General features: G+C 52.0%; 1 protein-coding gene across 1 annotated transcript in view; it reads right to left on the bottom strand.

Moving 5' to 3' along the window:
- Positions 1–8,461: 8,461 nt before the first annotated feature.
- GGCX (gamma-glutamyl carboxylase) overlaps positions 8,462–17,324 on the bottom strand; it is a 75,386-nt gene continuing 66,523 nt past the window's right edge. The window contains exons 13-15 of the mRNA XM_068274874.1: positions 15,366–15,513; positions 11,544–11,739; positions 8,462–8,741 (exon numbers count right to left, since the gene is read on the bottom strand). Of these exons, the coding sequence (XP_068130975.1) occupies positions 8,573–8,741; positions 11,544–11,739; positions 15,366–15,513 (513 nt within the window). The 3' untranslated portion in view covers positions 8,462–8,572. The remainder of the gene's footprint in view (positions 8,742–11,543; positions 11,740–15,365; positions 15,514–17,324) is intronic.

Below are 17,324 nucleotides of genomic sequence, written 5' to 3'. Positions count from 1 at the left end.
AGCACATCTCCTAGCAGTGACAGGCATCTGTGGTCCCCCTAGTGTCTGCCAGCACCTACAGGTGCACACCTCCCAGCAGTGACAGGCATGTGTGGTCCCCTAGTGTCTGCCAGCACCTACAGGTGCACATCTCCCAGCAGTGACAGGCATCTGTAGTCCTCCTAGTGTCCGCCAGCACGTACAGGCACACACCTCCCAGCAGTGACAGGCATCTGTGGTCCCCTAGTGTCTGCCAGCACCTACAGGTGCACACCTCCCAGCAGTGACAGGCAACTGTAGTCCGCCTAGTGTCTGCCAGCACCTACAGGCACACACCTCCCAGCAGTGACAGGTATTTGTGGTTCCCCTAGTGTCTGCCAGCGCCTACAGGCGCACACCTCCCGGCAGTGACAGGCATCTGTAGTCCCCCTAGTGTCTGCTAGCACCTACAGGTGCACATCTCCCAGCAGTGACAGGTATTTGTGGTTCCCCTAGTGTCTGCCAGCGCCTACAGGCACACACCTCCCGGCAGTGACAGGCATCTGTAGTCCCCCCAGTGTCTGCCAGCGCCTACAGGTGCACACCTCCCAGCAGTGACAGGCATCTGTAGTCCCCCTAGTGTCTGCCAGCACCTACAGGCGCACATCTCCCAGCAGTGACAGGCATCTGTAGTCCCCCTAGTGTCTGCTAGCACCTACAGGTGCACATCTCCCAGCAGTGACAGGTATTTGTGGTTCCCCTAGTGTCTGCCAGCGCCTACAGGCACACACCTCCCGGCAGTGACAGGCATCTGTAGTCCCCCCAGTGTCTGCCAGCGCCTACAGGTGCACACCTCCCAGCAGTGACAGGCATCTGTGGTCCCCCTAGTGTCTGCCAGCACCTACAGGCGCACATCTCCTAGCAGTGACAGGCATCTGTAGTCCCCCTAGTGTCTGCTAGCACCTACAGGTGCACATCTCCCAGCAGTGACAGGTATTTGTGGTTCCCCTAGTGTCTGCCAGCGCCTACAGGCACACACCTCCCAGCAGTGACAGGCATCTGTAGTCCCCCTAGTGTCTGCTAGCACCTACAGGTGCACATCTCCCAGCAGTGACAGGTATTTGTGGTTCCCCTAGTGTCTGCCAGCGCCTACAGGCACACACCTCCCGGCAGTGACAGGCATCTGTAGTCCCCCCAGTGTCTGCCAGCGCCTACAGGTGCACACCTCCCAGCAGTGACAGGCATCTGTGGTCCCCCTAGTGTCTGCCAGCACCTACAGGCGCACATCTCCTAGCAGTGACAGGCATCTGTGGTCCCCTAGTGTCTGCCAGCACCTACAGGCGCACATCTCCCAGCAGTGACAGGCATCTGTAGTCCTCCTAGTGTCTGCCAGCACCTACAGGCACACACCTCCCAGCAGTGACAGGCATCTGTGGTCCCCTAAGTGTCTGCCAGCACCTACAGGTGCACACCTACCAGCAGTGACAGGCAACTGTAGTCCCCCTAGTGTCTGCCAGCACCTACAGGCGCACACCTCCCAGCAGTAATGGGCATCTGTGGTCCCCCTGGTGTCTGCCAGCACCTACAGGCGCACACCTCCTGGCAGTGACAGGCATCTGTGGTCCCCCTAGTGTCTGCCAGCACCTACAGGTGCACACCTTCCAGCAGTGACAGGCATCTGTAGTCCCCCTAGTGTCTGCCAGCACCTACAGGCACACACCTCCCAGCAGTGACAGGTATTTGTGGTCCCCCTAGTGTCTGCCAGCACCTACAGGTGCACACCTCCCAGCAGTGACAGGCATCTGTGGTCCCCCTAGTGTCTGCCAGCACCTACAGGCACACACCTCCCAGCAGTGACAGGCATCTGTAGTCCCCCTAGTGTCTGCCAGCACCTACAGGTGCACATCTCCCAGCAGTGACAGGCATCTGTGGTCCCCCTAGTGTCTGCCAGCACCTACAGGTGCACATCTCCCAGCAGTGACAGGTATTTGTGGTTCCCCTAGTGTCTGCCAGCGCCTACAGGCGCACACCTCCCGGCAGTGACAGGCATCTGTAGTCCCCCTAGTGTCTGCCAGCACCTACAGGTGCACATCTCCCAGCAGTGACAGGTATTTGTGGTTCCCCTAGTGTCTGCCAGCACCTACTGGCGCACACCTCCCGGCAGTGACAGGCATCTGTGGTCCCCCTAGTGTCTGCCAGCACCTACAGGTGCACACCTCCCAGCAGTGACAGGCATCTGTGGTCCCCCAGTGTCTGCCAGCACCTACAGGTGCACATCTCCCAGCAGTGACAGGTATTTGTGGTCCCCCTAGTGTCTGCCAGTACCTACTGGCGCACACCTCCCGGCAGTGACAGGTATTTGTGGTCCCCCTAGTGTCTGCCAGCACCTACAGGTGCACACCTCCCAGCAGTGACAGGCATCTGTGGTCCCCCAGTGTCTGCCAGCACCTACAGGTGCACATCTCCCAGCAGTGACAGGTATTTGTGGTCCCCCTAGTGTCTGCCAGTACCTACTGGCGCACACCTCCCGGCAGTGACAGGTATTTGTGGTCCCCCTAGTGTCTGCCAGCACCTACAGGCACACACCTCCCAGCAGTGACAGGCATCTGTGGTCCCCCTAGTGTCTGCCAGCACCTACAGGTGCACATCTCCCAGCAGTGACAGGTATTTGTGGTTCCCCTAGTGTCTGCCAGCACCTACAGGCGCACACCTCCCGGCAGTGACAGGTATTTGTGGTTCCCCTAGTGTCTGCCAGCGCCTACAGGCGCACACCTCCCGGCAGTGACAGGCATCTGTAGTCCCCCTAGTGTCTGCCAGCACCTACAGGTGCACATCTCCCAGCAGTGACAGGTATTTGTGGTTCCCCTAGTGTCTGCCAGCACCTACTGGCGCACACCTCCCGGCAGTGACAGGCATCTGTGGTCCCCCTAGTGTCTGCCAGCACCTACAGGTGCACACCTCCCAGCAGTGACAGGCATCTGTGGTCCCCCAGTGTCTGCCAGCACCTACAGGTGCACATCTCCCAGCAGTGACAGGTATTTGTGGTCCCCCTAGTGTCTGCCAGTACCTACTGGCGCACACCTCCCGGCAGTGACAGGTATTTGTGGTTCCCCTAGTGTCTGCCAGCACCTACTGGCGCACACCTCCCGGCAGTGACAGGCATCTGTGGTCCCCCTAGTGTCTGCCAGCACCTACAGGTGCACACCTCCCAGCAGTGACAGGCATCTGTGGTCCCCCAGTGTCTGCCAGCACCTACAGGTGCACATCTCCCAGCAGTGACAGGTATTTGTGGTCCCCCTAGTGTCTGCCAGTACCTACTGGCGCACACCTCCCGGCAGTGACAGGTATTTGTGGTCCCCCTAGTGTCTGCCAGCACCTACAGGCACACACCTCCCAGCAGTGACAGGCATCTGTGGTCCCCCTAGTGTCTGCCAGCACCTACAGGTGCACATCTCCCAGCAGTGACAGGTATTTGTGGTCCCCCTAGTGTCTGCCAGTACCTACTGGCGCACACCTCCCGGCAGTGACAGGTATTTGTGGTTCCCCTAGTGTCTGCCAGCACCTACTGGCGCACACCTCCCGGCAGTGACAGGCATCTGTGGTCCCCCTAGTGTCTGCCAGCACCTACAGGTGCACACCTCCCAGCAGTGACAGGCATCTGTGGTCCCCCAGTGTCTGCCAGCACCTACAGGTGCACATCTCCCAGCAGTGACAGGTATTTGTGGTCCCCCTAGTGTCTGCCAGTACCTACTGGCGCACACCTCCCGGCAGTGACAGGTATTTGTGGTCCCCCTAGTGTCTGCCAGCACCTACAGGTGCACACCTCCCAGCAGTGACAGGCATCTGTGGTCCCCCAGTGTCTGCCAGCACCTACAGGTGCACATCTCCCAGCAGTGACAGGTATTTGTGGTCCCCCTAGTGTCTGCCAGTACCTACTGGCGCACACCTCCCGGCAGTGACAGGTATTTGTGGTCCCCCTAGTGTCTGCCAGCACCTACAGGCACACACCTCCCAGCAGTGACAGGCATCTGTGGTCCCCCTAGTGTCTGCCAGCACCTACAGGTGCACATCTCCCAGCAGTGACAGGTATTTGTGGTTCCCCTAGTGCCTGCCAGCACCTACAGGCGCACACCTCCCGGCAGTGACAGGTATTTGTGGTTCCCCTAGTGTCTGCCAGCGCCTACAGGCGCACACCTCCCGGCAGTGACAGGCATCTGTAGTCCCCCTAGTGTCTGCCAGCACCTACAGGTGCACACCTTCCAGCAGTGACAGGCATCTGTAGTCCCCCTAGTGTCTGCCAGCACCTACAGGCACACACCTCCCAGCAGTGACAGGTATTTGTGGTCCCCCTAGTGTCTGCCAGCACCTACAGGTGCACACCTCCCAGCAGTGACAGGCATCTGTGGTCCCCCTAGTGTCTGCCAGCACCTACAGGCACACACCTCCCAGCAGTGACAGGCATCTGTAGTCCCCCTAGTGTCTGCCAGCACCTACAGGTGCACATCTCCCAGCAGTGACAGGCATCTGTGGTCCCCCTAGTGTCTGCCAGCACCTACAGGTGCACATCTCCCAGCAGTGACAGGTATTTGTGGTTCCCCTAGTGTCTGCCAGCGCCTACAGGCGCACACCTCCCGGCAGTGACAGGCATCTGTAGTCCCCCTAGTGTCTGCCAGCACCTACAGGTGCACATCTCCCAGCAGTGACAGGTATTTGTGGTTCCCCTAGTGTCTGCCAGCACCTACTGGCGCACACCTCCCGGCAGTGACAGGCATCTGTGGTCCCCCTAGTGTCTGCCAGCACCTACAGGTGCACACCTCCCAGCAGTGACAGGCATCTGTGGTCCCCCAGTGTCTGCCAGCACCTACAGGTGCACATCTCCCAGCAGTGACAGGTATTTGTGGTCCCCCTAGTGTCTGCCAGTACCTACTGGCGCACACCTCCCGGCAGTGACAGGTATTTGTGGTCCCCCTAGTGTCTGCCAGCACCTACAGGTGCACACCTCCCAGCAGTGACAGGCATCTGTGGTCCCCCAGTGTCTGCCAGCACCTACAGGTGCACATCTCCCAGCAGTGACAGGTATTTGTGGTCCCCCTAGTGTCTGCCAGTACCTACTGGCGCACACCTCCCGGCAGTGACAGGTATTTGTGGTCCCCCTAGTGTCTGCCAGCACCTACAGGCACACACCTCCCAGCAGTGACAGGCATCTGTGGTCCCCCTAGTGTCTGCCAGCACCTACAGGTGCACATCTCCCAGCAGTGACAGGTATTTGTGGTTCCCCTAGTGTCTGCCAGCACCTACAGGCGCACACCTCCCGGCAGTGACAGGTATTTGTGGTTCCCCTAGTGTCTGCCAGCGCCTACAGGCGCACACCTCCCGGCAGTGACAGGCATCTGTAGTCCCCCTAGTGTCTGCCAGCACCTACAGGTGCACATCTCCCAGCAGTGACAGGTATTTGTGGTTCCCCTAGTGTCTGCCAGCACCTACTGGCGCACACCTCCCGGCAGTGACAGGCATCTGTGGTCCCCCTAGTGTCTGCCAGCACCTACAGGTGCACACCTCCCAGCAGTGACAGGCATCTGTGGTCCCCCAGTGTCTGCCAGCACCTACAGGTGCACATCTCCCAGCAGTGACAGGTATTTGTGGTCCCCCTAGTGTCTGCCAGTACCTACTGGCGCACACCTCCCGGCAGTGACAGGTATTTGTGGTTCCCCTAGTGTCTGCCAGCACCTACTGGCGCACACCTCCCGGCAGTGACAGGCATCTGTGGTCCCCCTAGTGTCTGCCAGCACCTACAGGTGCACACCTCCCAGCAGTGACAGGCATCTGTGGTCCCCCAGTGTCTGCCAGCACCTACAGGTGCACATCTCCCAGCAGTGACAGGTATTTGTGGTCCCCCTAGTGTCTGCCAGTACCTACTGGCGCACACCTCCCGGCAGTGACAGGTATTTGTGGTCCCCCTAGTGTCTGCCAGCACCTACAGGCACACACCTCCCAGCAGTGACAGGCATCTGTGGTCCCCCTAGTGTCTGCCAGCACCTACAGGTGCACATCTCCCAGCAGTGACAGGTATTTGTGGTCCCCCTAGTGTCTGCCAGTACCTACTGGCGCACACCTCCCGGCAGTGACAGGTATTTGTGGTTCCCCTAGTGTCTGCCAGCACCTACTGGCGCACACCTCCCGGCAGTGACAGGCATCTGTGGTCCCCCTAGTGTCTGCCAGCACCTACAGGTGCACACCTCCCAGCAGTGACAGGCATCTGTGGTCCCCCAGTGTCTGCCAGCACCTACAGGTGCACATCTCCCAGCAGTGACAGGTATTTGTGGTCCCCCTAGTGTCTGCCAGTACCTACTGGCGCACACCTCCCGGCAGTGACAGGTATTTGTGGTCCCCCTAGTGTCTGCCAGCACCTACAGGTGCACACCTCCCAGCAGTGACAGGCATCTGTGGTCCCCCAGTGTCTGCCAGCACCTACAGGTGCACATCTCCCAGCAGTGACAGGTATTTGTGGTCCCCCTAGTGTCTGCCAGTACCTACTGGCGCACACCTCCCGGCAGTGACAGGTATTTGTGGTCCCCCTAGTGTCTGCCAGCACCTACAGGCACACACCTCCCAGCAGTGACAGGCATCTGTGGTCCCCCTAGTGTCTGCCAGCACCTACAGGTGCACATCTCCCAGCAGTGACAGGTATTTGTGGTTCCCCTAGTGCCTGCCAGCACCTACAGGCGCACACCTCCCGGCAGTGACAGGTATTTGTGGTTCCCCTAGTGTCTGCCAGCGCCTACAGGCGCACACCTCCCGGCAGTGACAGGCATCTGTAGTCCCCCTAGTGTCTGCCAGCACCTACAGGTGCACATCTCCCAGCAGTGACAGGTATTTGTGGTTCCCCTAGTGTCTGCCAGCACCTACTGGCGCACACCTCCCGGCAGTGACAGGCATCTGTGGTCCCCCTAGTGTCTGCCAGCACCTACAGGTGCACACCTCCCAGCAGTGACAGGCATCTGTGGTCCCCCAGTGTCTGCCAGCACCTACAGGTGCACATCTCCCAGCAGTGACAGGTATTTGTGGTCCCCCTAGTGTCTGCCAGTACCTACTGGCGCACACCTCCCGGCAGTGACAGGTATTTGTGGTTCCCCTAGTGTCTGCCAGCACCTACTGGCGCACACCTCCCGGCAGTGACAGGCATCTGTGGTCCCCCTAGTGTCTGCCAGCACCTACAGGTGCACACCTCCCAGCAGTGACAGGCATCTGTGGTCCCCCAGTGTCTGCCAGCACCTACAGGTGCACATCTCCCAGCAGTGACAGGTATTTGTGGTCCCCCTAGTGTCTGCCAGTACCTACTGGCGCACACCTCCCGGCAGTGACAGGTATTTGTGGTCCCCCTAGTGTCTGCCAGCACCTACAGGCACACACCTCCCAGCAGTGACAGGCATCTGTGGTCCCCCTAGTGTCTGCCAGCACCTACAGGTGCACATCTCCCAGCAGTGACAGGTATTTGTGGTTCCCCTAGTGTCTGCCAGCACCTACAGGCGCACACCTCCCGGCAGTGACAGGTATCTGTGGTCTCCCAGTGTCTGCCAGCACATGCAGGCGCACACCTCCCAGTGGCGACTGGCATCTGTGGTCCCCCTAGTGTCTGCAGTGCCATAAGGTGCTCTACCCTCATCTGCTAGTAGACTTCCTTGGCCTCTAATCTACCAGCAGTCACATGTTCTCTCTTGTCCCCCCCACTCAGTCTCTCAAGTCAATGAGATGCTTATAATTGTGGCTTGCATGCAGCTTGAAGCTGGCTCAATCAAAATAATCTTTTTTTTTTTTTTTCCATTTCATGGGAGTGGAAACTGGAAATAGCAGTTAATTGACCATTCCCAGAAAGTAGTCACAAGAGGTCCAGTTATTTGTCAGTGGTTGGTCATCAATGCTCTAGTGCAAGGAACTACAAGTCCCACAATGCATTTGCCTTTATGAGTCATGACTGTGGCTGTCAGACTCCTGCAATGCATTGTGGGACTTGTAGTTCCTTAACAGCAGGAGAGCCAGGTTTGCAGATCACTGCTCTAGTGTCCCACTACTTTAGAACCCTATGAATTCCTGGAGTAATGGAACGCTGGGATTTGGCTTGACTGGGCATACCTTGAGGAGCATCAGAAAGCTGGCACACTATGTGGGCAGTGGGAAACGGGCAGAACTTGTTGCTGTACAAAATTAGAGAAACTGTTGCCCCACCAAACTATCATCTTTCCCCAGCCCCCCACACCCCAAGGGCCATGTGGTATTCTTTGCGATATGGGGACAGCTTCCCCTGCTCATACAACCGAGGAAAGGTATAAAATATTCTTGCAGGAGTCTTGGATCATACATGCCCCAGACATTGTGTGTTGTCATAATACCAGATATCTTTTCTCACACACAGTTTAGCTAATAGCATTTGTTGTTGTGGATCTAGCTAAGCAAGCTCAACACCCCCAGTTTCTTTTGATTTCCGGTAGAATGATTACTCTGTAGCTTAGTGTTTAGCGTCATTTATAAAAATTGCTTCTGGTTTGTATAAAAAGTGACAATAGAAAAGCTCTGAGTCTGTGATACTTTGGTCCTAAGCATACTGCAGTGTTTGAAGTCACAAGTCCATGTGTTCCAGCTCCCTTGTGGAGGGCTCTGGCTTCTTGTCTTCCTGGTGTTTAACATCATCATATTTAATGCTGGCAAAGGCCACTTCTTCTGCCAACTGCTCGAGTGATGGGCGGCCCACAATCAGATTTCGCAGAGATATGGTTGTCATCAGGAAACTGAATGAGACGATAAAAACAGGAATGAACCAATTCGTATAATACAACAAAATCATCAACATCTACTAGTAACATCCACTGCCCTGCAAAGGGCTTCAACCCCTCACTCTTGTCTTGGAATGACTCCATAGTTCACTGTATTACCTTCTGAAATGTAAATATTGGTATCAGCAGTGGCGTGGGGACAAGAGGAACAGACACTAGTCAGAAGTATGAGGATCCAGCATTAGCATACCTTAGGTAGCTTTACCTTGGGCCAGGTATCCTTTAACCACTTAAGTACCAGCGGTCTCTGCCCCCTTAAGGACCAGAGACCGCTGGTACAATACCGACGGAATCCCAACGAATTGCCGCACTTACACACCGTCACCGCCGCATGCTGGGATCCTCCTGACATGGAATCTGCCGTTTGTATGATGGCAGATTCATGTGAGCCGGTCAGGAGCCGCTTTCATTGGCTCCTGACCATGTCTATCAATGTAAGCCAATGGGAGCAGCTTACATTGATTAGACACTGCTAGGAGCCAATGAAATCGGCTCCTGACCGGCTCACATGACTGCCGTCATAGAGACGTCGGGTTAGAGCGGCAGGGAATGACGGAAACGGCGGATGCGCACTGTGGGGGGTGATTGAAATCTACGCCCTGCCAGCCAGGAGCCCACCAAAACAGGGCGTACATTTCAATCACCTCGGTCCTAAAATAGTTAAAGAGACCCTGTAACAAAAAAAAAAAAGTCCCCTTGGGGGTACTCACCTCGGTAGGGGGAAGCCTCAGGGTCCCAATGAGGCTTCCCCCTCCCCTGTAGCTGCAGGCAAGTCCAGCGCTGGCTCCCCCGAAGTGTCCCGGAATCCTTCCTCGACAAGCCTGACAAGCGCTGATTTATTTACCTTTCCTGGCTCCAGCGGGGGCGCTGTTGCGGCTTTCTGCACGGAGATAGGCAAAAATAGCCGTTCTCCGTCTGGTCCGCTCTACTGCGCAGGAGACTTGTGCCTGCGCAGTAGAGCGGCCAGACAGCGATCAGCTATTTCCATCTATCTCAGAGGTGGAGAGCCGATACTGCGCCTGCGCTGGAGCCCGGTTGGTAAATATTTACATCCCCACCGTTCCGGGAGGATTTTCGCAGCCGCCGTGGGACCGAGGAGGACGAGGGAAGCCTCAATAGGATACGGAGGCTTCCCCCACCCGAGGTGAGTACCCCCCAGGGGAGGTTTTTCTCATTATATTATTCACAAACACCTGATAACTTAAACTAACAACACAATTGTTGCCTCTTTAGTAGGATATAAAAGTAAATTTTAATAAATAAAGATATAAAATACACCCTGAGCTAGCTGTCTTAAATTCAAACTCATAACTTATGAACTAGGGGTCTATAATAAGCGACACTGGAAAGATTACTTCCCCCCCCCCCCCCCCCCCCTTACAGTTCATATCGTCAATAATAAATTACACAAAACCCCCACCAAAATAACCCAAAATGTTTCACTTCCTAGCGGAAGCTTTTTCAAGGGAACAAAGTGAAGTGCAAAAAGTGCATTGGTGCTAAGGTGCAATATTATTAAAACAAAGAAAATAACAATGAGTCAAACAGCGTGTCCGCTCATGACAGCAGCCGGCTGCTGTCATGAGCGGACACGCTGTTTGACTCATTGTTATTTTCTTTGTTTTAATAATATTGCACCTTAGCACCAATGCACTTTTTGCACTTCACTTTGTTCCCTTGAAAAAGCTTCCGCTAGGAAGTGAAACATGTTGGGTTATTTTGGTGGGGGTTTTGTGTAATTTATTATTGACGATATGAACTGTAAGGGGGGGGGGGGGGGAAGTAATCTTTCCAGTGTCGCTTATTATAGACCCCTAGTTCATAAGTTATAAGTTTGTAATTAAGACAGCTAGCTCAGGGTGTATTTTATATCTTTATTTATTAAAAGTTACGTTTTATATGCTACTAAAGAGGCAACAATTGTGTTGAGGTTTTTCTCATTACAGGTTTTCTTTAAAGAGAATCTGTAAAAAAAAAAAAAAAAAAAAAAAAAAAGTGCCCCTCTTCGCTCAGGAAGGTTAAGCCTCTGGATGCTAATGAGGCTTCCCATCCTCCGTCCCAGTGCTGTCAGCCTGGGCTCCAGGATCATAATCCTGTGTGAGCCTCGGGCAGGCGCAGTAGCAACTTTCCTTTGGCCTCAGGCGGAAATAGCAGAGTCCGATCGCATCTACTGCGCAAGCATGCAGTGTTCTCTCTCTCATTTTATGATGCATGGAAGTTGTGCTTTGGCAGTTCCATGCTGTATGTGAAGCCATAGAAATGTGTTTTTTGCCCTGGTCATTTTCTATATGCTGAAGTGCTGTTCATTCCTTTCTACGCTGAAATAAATGCAGTGTTTGAGCAGTAGAGCGGATCTGAGTGGGTTTGGATACTTCCGCCCAAGCCCAAAGGAAAGCTGCTACTGCGCCTGTGCGAGGCTCACACCGCCTGCGTGGTGGTGGCTGACGGCGCTGGAATGGAGGAGGATGGGGAAGCCTCATTAGGATCCAGAGGCACCCCCCAACAACACACACACACACGCACGCACGCACGCACACACACACACTTTTTTTCTTAGAGATTCTCTTTAAATGTGGCTAAAAAGTTCTGCTTAAATTTTGTCTCCTTTCCAATGGTGCAGAATAGTAGAAAATATAGATACTGATAATTTACCCAATCTACCACAAATTGAACAGCGTTTGGCCACCTTTATTATCAAATTTGCTGCACGGATTTAATTTTAATATACAAAGTAAACAGTAAATTGTAGGCACCCACCTCCGACGCAGAAGATAATACTTCTTATTGAAGAACCTCTCAAACCTCTGAATGACAGTAGCATTGCGTCTGCGTTCTGCCTCCTCCATCCGCCTCTGTCTACGCAAGTATGTCACCACTAGAGGGTCTGTGAGGTTGACATCGTCCAGCGTTCCTGAGAGAAGAGGCTGTAGCTCTGGAGGCAGTGGTACAGTCTCTGAACGGAGAAGAAAAACATGACTATAAGCATAAAATAAAAAGGTGATATACTGTACACACTAACTTATCATGGCTTCTTTCACTTTTTACCATGCAGAAGAGCAGGCTAGCTGCAATCATCACAATGCCACTCCCACTTGCTTCAGTTTTGTAGGCCAGCCTTTTAACATTAGTGGAAAGTGTGCCGGGTAAAAGTAAAATGTCTTATTGGTGTAATTAAAAAACCTATTCTATTATTATTTTTGTCAAATTGGGCCAGGGATAGACAAAAGGGATGGGAGGACACGGTTGATGTATAAAGTAATATACTCATAAAACTGAGTTGCACATGGGGCATCCACTCCAAACGTGGGGAAGTGCCGTCCCCACTTGGCAGCATGGTTGCAGCTCCTAGAAAACAGCCACCTTGCTTGGTGGTGACCCCTGATTAGGGGAAGTATGCACAAGAAGAGAGGTAGGATGCACCCTTGAGGTACTCAGGCAATGTATTAATGTATTGCGTGCCAACAACGTGTATCAAAAAGAGCGAGAAGCTCTATAAGGTCTTATCCTAAAAAATACATATATAGTTAGATATAAAAAGAGATGGCTTATCTTATATAGTAGTCACTCAATTTAGCGTAAAAAAAGATAATTTTATTGGGCACTTTAAAATGACAACGCGTTTCGCGGTGTGAACCATTTCACCCGGTCGAGTACTGTACCTAATGCAGAGTATGTCCAGTCTCGGGTGCCTGTATGACGCCTTGTCATTTTAAAGTGCCCAATCAAATTATCTTTTTTTTTACAAAAACTACATAAGGTAGGCCCTCTTTTTATATCTAACTATATATACAGTATATTTTAGGATAAGGTCTTTTAGAGCTTCTCGCACTTTTTGATACACATTATTGGCACGCAATACATTGCCTGAGTACCTCAAGGGCGCCTCCAACCTCTCTTCTTTTGCATATTCAAGAATGTAGACTTGAGTACCATGATAGATGGTACACATTACCTGGAAGATGGAATGCACACTCCACTTGTTCAAGTATTTACTGACCACTAGGAGAAGCAGTTTCCATAAGTGTTCTCAGACTAAAGGCCTGCACACATTCTAGATTAAAGTACAGCAGTCCGATTGCTCAGTGAACTATTGGCCCTCTGCCCTGCGCTATTACAACAGAACATGTCATTAGACTGCAGACTACCTTAAAGCGAACCTCTGGACTAAAAATCTACTCAGCAGAACAGTTTCACAGCATCAGAACACTGTTTTTCTTACCAAAACATCATTTTAGCTAAGCTCTACCCATCAAAGGAAACTGCCCGGGCTTTTTACCCTGATGCTGTGCAAAGCACGATGAAATTTCCGATGTTGTTATTCACGTTGCCTAGCAACTGGGAGGGGTAATCGGCACACAGGACAGTTGGAACTGTGTCTCATGCTCCCTGTCACCTTCTTTCAACCAAAAAGATGGCTGCCCTCATGAAATTAAACATTTGCCTGTTCTTTTAAAACAGGGTGGGTAAGAGATTATATTACCTATCTATTTTAATTAACATAACTAATGTAACTTAAAGGGATACTGTAAGGGGTCGGGGGAAAATGAGTTGAACTTACCTGGGGCTTCTAACGGTCCCCCGCAGACATCCTGTGTTGGTGCAGCCACTCACCGATGCTCCGGCCCCGCCTCCGGTTCACTTCTGAAATTTCAGACTTTAAAGTCTGAAAACCACTGCGCCTGCGTTGCCGTGTCTTCGATCCCGCTGATGTCACCAAAAGCGCACAGCGCAGGCCCAGTATGGTCTGCGTCTGCGCAGTACACTCCTGGTGACATCAGCGGGAGCGAGGACACGGGCGTGCAGGCGCAGTGGTTTTCTGACTTTAAAGTCAGAAATTCCAGAAGTGAACTGGAGGCGGGACCGGAGCATCGGTGAGTGGCTGCGCCAACACAGGATGTCTGCGGGGGGACCATTAGAAGCCCCGGGTAAGTTCAACTAATTTTCCCCCGACCCCCCTACAGTATCCCTTTAATTACAGTATGTTTGTTTGGGCTAAAGTTCCACTTTAACATCTGGTAAAGCCCCGGCCTAGCGAAAGTTTGCCCGAGGGATCGAGCCCTGGTCCCTGTCAAGTGACATCCATCTAGCGTGACTACTGGCCTTAACCCTCGGATTTTCTCCAAGGTGCACACCCCACTGGGTCTTGGAGAACCACTAAAGGAATTATTTTAGAATTACTGTAACTTTATTTTGTGGTCAGTCACATGCAAACACACCACCAGAAAAGCTCTCTGCCCAAATCTTAAAGAGACTCTATAGTCTCTAAAAAAAGTATTTTTTTTAAATTAATCTCTTTAATACATTAGTCCTAACTAAACCGCCGCATTCCCGCGGCTGTAAACTATCTTAATCCCCCCAAACTCTCCTGGGCACACTGCGGGGAGCGCTTCCGTGTGAGGCAGGGCGATGAGCTGCAGCCCTGCCTCACACACGTCTGTCAGCGGCGGATCGCCGCCCCTCCCCCACCTCTCTCAGTCTTCCTTCGCTGAGAGGGGCGGGGGAGAGGTGGAGATCCGCCGCTGATAGACGCGTGTGAGGCAGGGCTGCAGCTCATAGCCCTGCCTCACATGGAGGAGCTTAGGGCAGCAAAATCCACGACCAAGAAAGTCGTGGATTTTGCAGGGGAAGAGGGAGGGGGTAGTTTGGGGGGATTAAGACAGTTTAGAGCGGCGGGAATGCAGCAGTTTAGTTAGGACTAATGTATTAAAGAGAGATTAATGAAAAAAAAATAAGTTTTTTTTTTCAAGAGACTTCAGAGTCTCTGTTTTGAGTGAAATAAACCGTCAGTAGATAAAAGCCTTGATTTCTGTCCGGCACTATCCTTCTGCACACAGTTTATATTCACTTATCACCCTGATTACTATCAGAATTTGCCCTTTTTAAAGTGAACCTAAAGTCAGGAAGAAAAAAATGAGTTTAACTTACCTGGGGCTTCCCTCAGCCCCCTGAAGCTGTTCGGTGCCCACGCTGACTCCATCAGATGTCCCTGGACCGGCCGGCGGTGACTTCCGGTTTCGACGTCACTGGCCGACAGGCTGGGAACGCGAGTGATTCTTCGCGTTCCCAGCCAGAATATCGCCCCCTATGCTGCTATTGTAGCATAGGGAGACCGCAATAGCAGCATAGGGGGTGATATTCTGGCTGGGAATGCGAAGAATCACTCGCGTTCCCAGCCTGTCGGCCGGTGACGGCGAAACCGGAAGTCACCGCCGGCCGGTCCAGGGACATCTGATGGAGTCAGCGTGGGCACCGATCAGCTTCAGGGGGCTGAGGGAAGCCCCAGGTGAGTTAAACTCATTTTTTCTTCCTGACTTTAGGTTCACTTTAAATTCTTGGGCCATAAATGCTTTGAGCTAGTGATAATCATGTCTAGGAGAACTCATGGAGAAGCTTGTCTAGGAGAACTCAGGGAGAAGGATAGATATGCAAGTTTCTGATTTGCTAGTCATGATCATGTGCTAAAGCAGGATGTGATTGCCCATCTATCAGCTGATCAATCGGATCACATGCTTCTCATGAGTTCTCCTACAAATGACCATTACTACTCTCAGCCTCTCACTGTACAGCCGTCTAACTCACCGCTTCCATTCTGCACCTTCTCCTTCAGTTCATGCAGGCGGGTGAGGTTGTGCTCTAGGGTCACCGCAGTGGTGTTCACATAAAGGTACATATAACACGAGGGACCTTGGGATACAGTGAATACTTTGTGGTACTCCCCTGCTGGTAGCTGAAAAATAAAAAGTACTACTTATCACTTGGATCCATTGATAACTCAGTGCCAAAAATTAAAGAGACTCTGAAGCCAAATTAAAATTCTGTTTTTACCTTCCTTGTATGTTAAGAAGTATCAGTAGACTGAAAACGCCGCATTTCCACGGCAGAACGAGGGGTTTAGACCCCCCAAATCCTCCTGGCAAATTTCAGGCAGCGCTTCCCTGCTGAGGCAGAGCTTTGCGCTGAAGCTCTGCCTCAACTGTAGTCAATCTGCGCCGATCGCCGCCTCTCCTCGCTTCTCTCAGTCTTCCTTCATAGAGAGGGGCGGGGAGAGGCGGAGATCCGTGGGCAGATTAACTTCAGTGAGGCAGAGCTATAGCTCAAAGCTCTGCCTCACCGGGCAGCAAAATCCAAGACCAAGAAAGTCGTGGATGTTTGCCCCAGGATTTGGGGGGTCTAAACCCCTCGTTCTGCCGCAGAAATCCGGCATTTTAGGTCTACTGATACTTCTTAACATACATGGAAGGTAAAAACGAGATTTTAAATTGGCTTCAGAGTTTTTTTAAATAAATCCTCAAATGCAGTATCAAACTTATAGACATCTGTAAAATTCTAACAGTTACCAGCATGCACTAAAATGAACCGAGCAGCACTGAAATGGCATCAGAATAGCAAATGCATGCTAACAATGTGGCTCATTACTAAAAAAAAAATTGATTCCATTCTACCTCTTCTTTTTACATTTAAGATGTTTGTTAGCGGCTTTTATTACCCTACTTCCACGGCCTGCCCTCCGCTGAAAGAGCAGGCAGATAAGGACTGCTGTAATTAGTAGCAATGAGCAAACAGAAGTGTTCATGGTAATTGGGGGGGGGGGCATAAGACACTGTGCTTCAAATAGTTTAGAGAAGTCACACTTTATTACTTTCATACCTTCCCTTGGATAAACAACAGCAGAGGGAAAGAGAGGGGGGGAAAATGTACGGTAAAGGTACAGTAACTATTACACGGCTCCGCTATGTGGGGAGAGGGTGTCGGGGGAAAGGTGTGTCGGTGTGTTTGTGTTTTTCCAACCTCACCAGAGGTGGGGGGGGGGGGGTTGTATTCAAGGAGGGGGCCCCAATGGATTTTTGCTGCACCCAGACTCAAACAGACGATGCTGAAATCAGAAACATGGCCATCCTCTGGATAGGGAATGCAGTATCATTTTGTTATTTTACTGCTTACAGTGATGCACATTTGCAGCTTTTGAGGGCCACATAAAATGGCAAGGAGGGGCCACATTCGGCCCGCGGGTCTTGAGTTTGACACCTGTGCTGTAGATCATAACTAGGAGCTAACACTCCTCTTTTACGATCTAAGACATCGGAAGGGTGGTGACGTGTATACTCATTATGGGGCCCATTGACTCTGTGGCCCGGGATTACCAGACACACTGTCTTTGCTCATCCAATGCCTAGCCATCGCCTGTCATTTAATTTACCTTTATTCTATTGTCAGATTAGGTTTAAGCAGTGTGCAGAAAGTCTTTGTTTTGATTTTACTCTAAGGTGGCCATTAACAATACAATCTCCTGGACGATCAATCGTCCGATTCGATTGTCATGATCGTTTGGAAAAGTTCGTTTGGACTAATGAAAGAAAAACTGCTAACCAATCCGATCAGATTAATGTAATGGATCTGTTTTTTCGGACCCTCGTTTCTGTACCCCACCCCAGAGGGAAACTTAAAACACACAGGTTGGCTAAGTTCACTCTATGGGCTTGATTCACTAAACCGTGATTTTTTCGCGAGTTTTCATGTGCATTACGCAATTGCGCACGA

This window comes from Hyperolius riggenbachi, chromosome 3, assembly GCF_040937935.1.
Source record: "Hyperolius riggenbachi isolate aHypRig1 chromosome 3, aHypRig1.pri, whole genome shotgun sequence".
Classification (NCBI taxonomy): Eukaryota; Metazoa; Chordata; class Amphibia; order Anura; family Hyperoliidae; genus Hyperolius; species Hyperolius riggenbachi.
The sequence above is the reverse complement of the archived record's forward strand: the minus strand, read 5'-3'. Positions and strand labels throughout refer to the sequence as shown.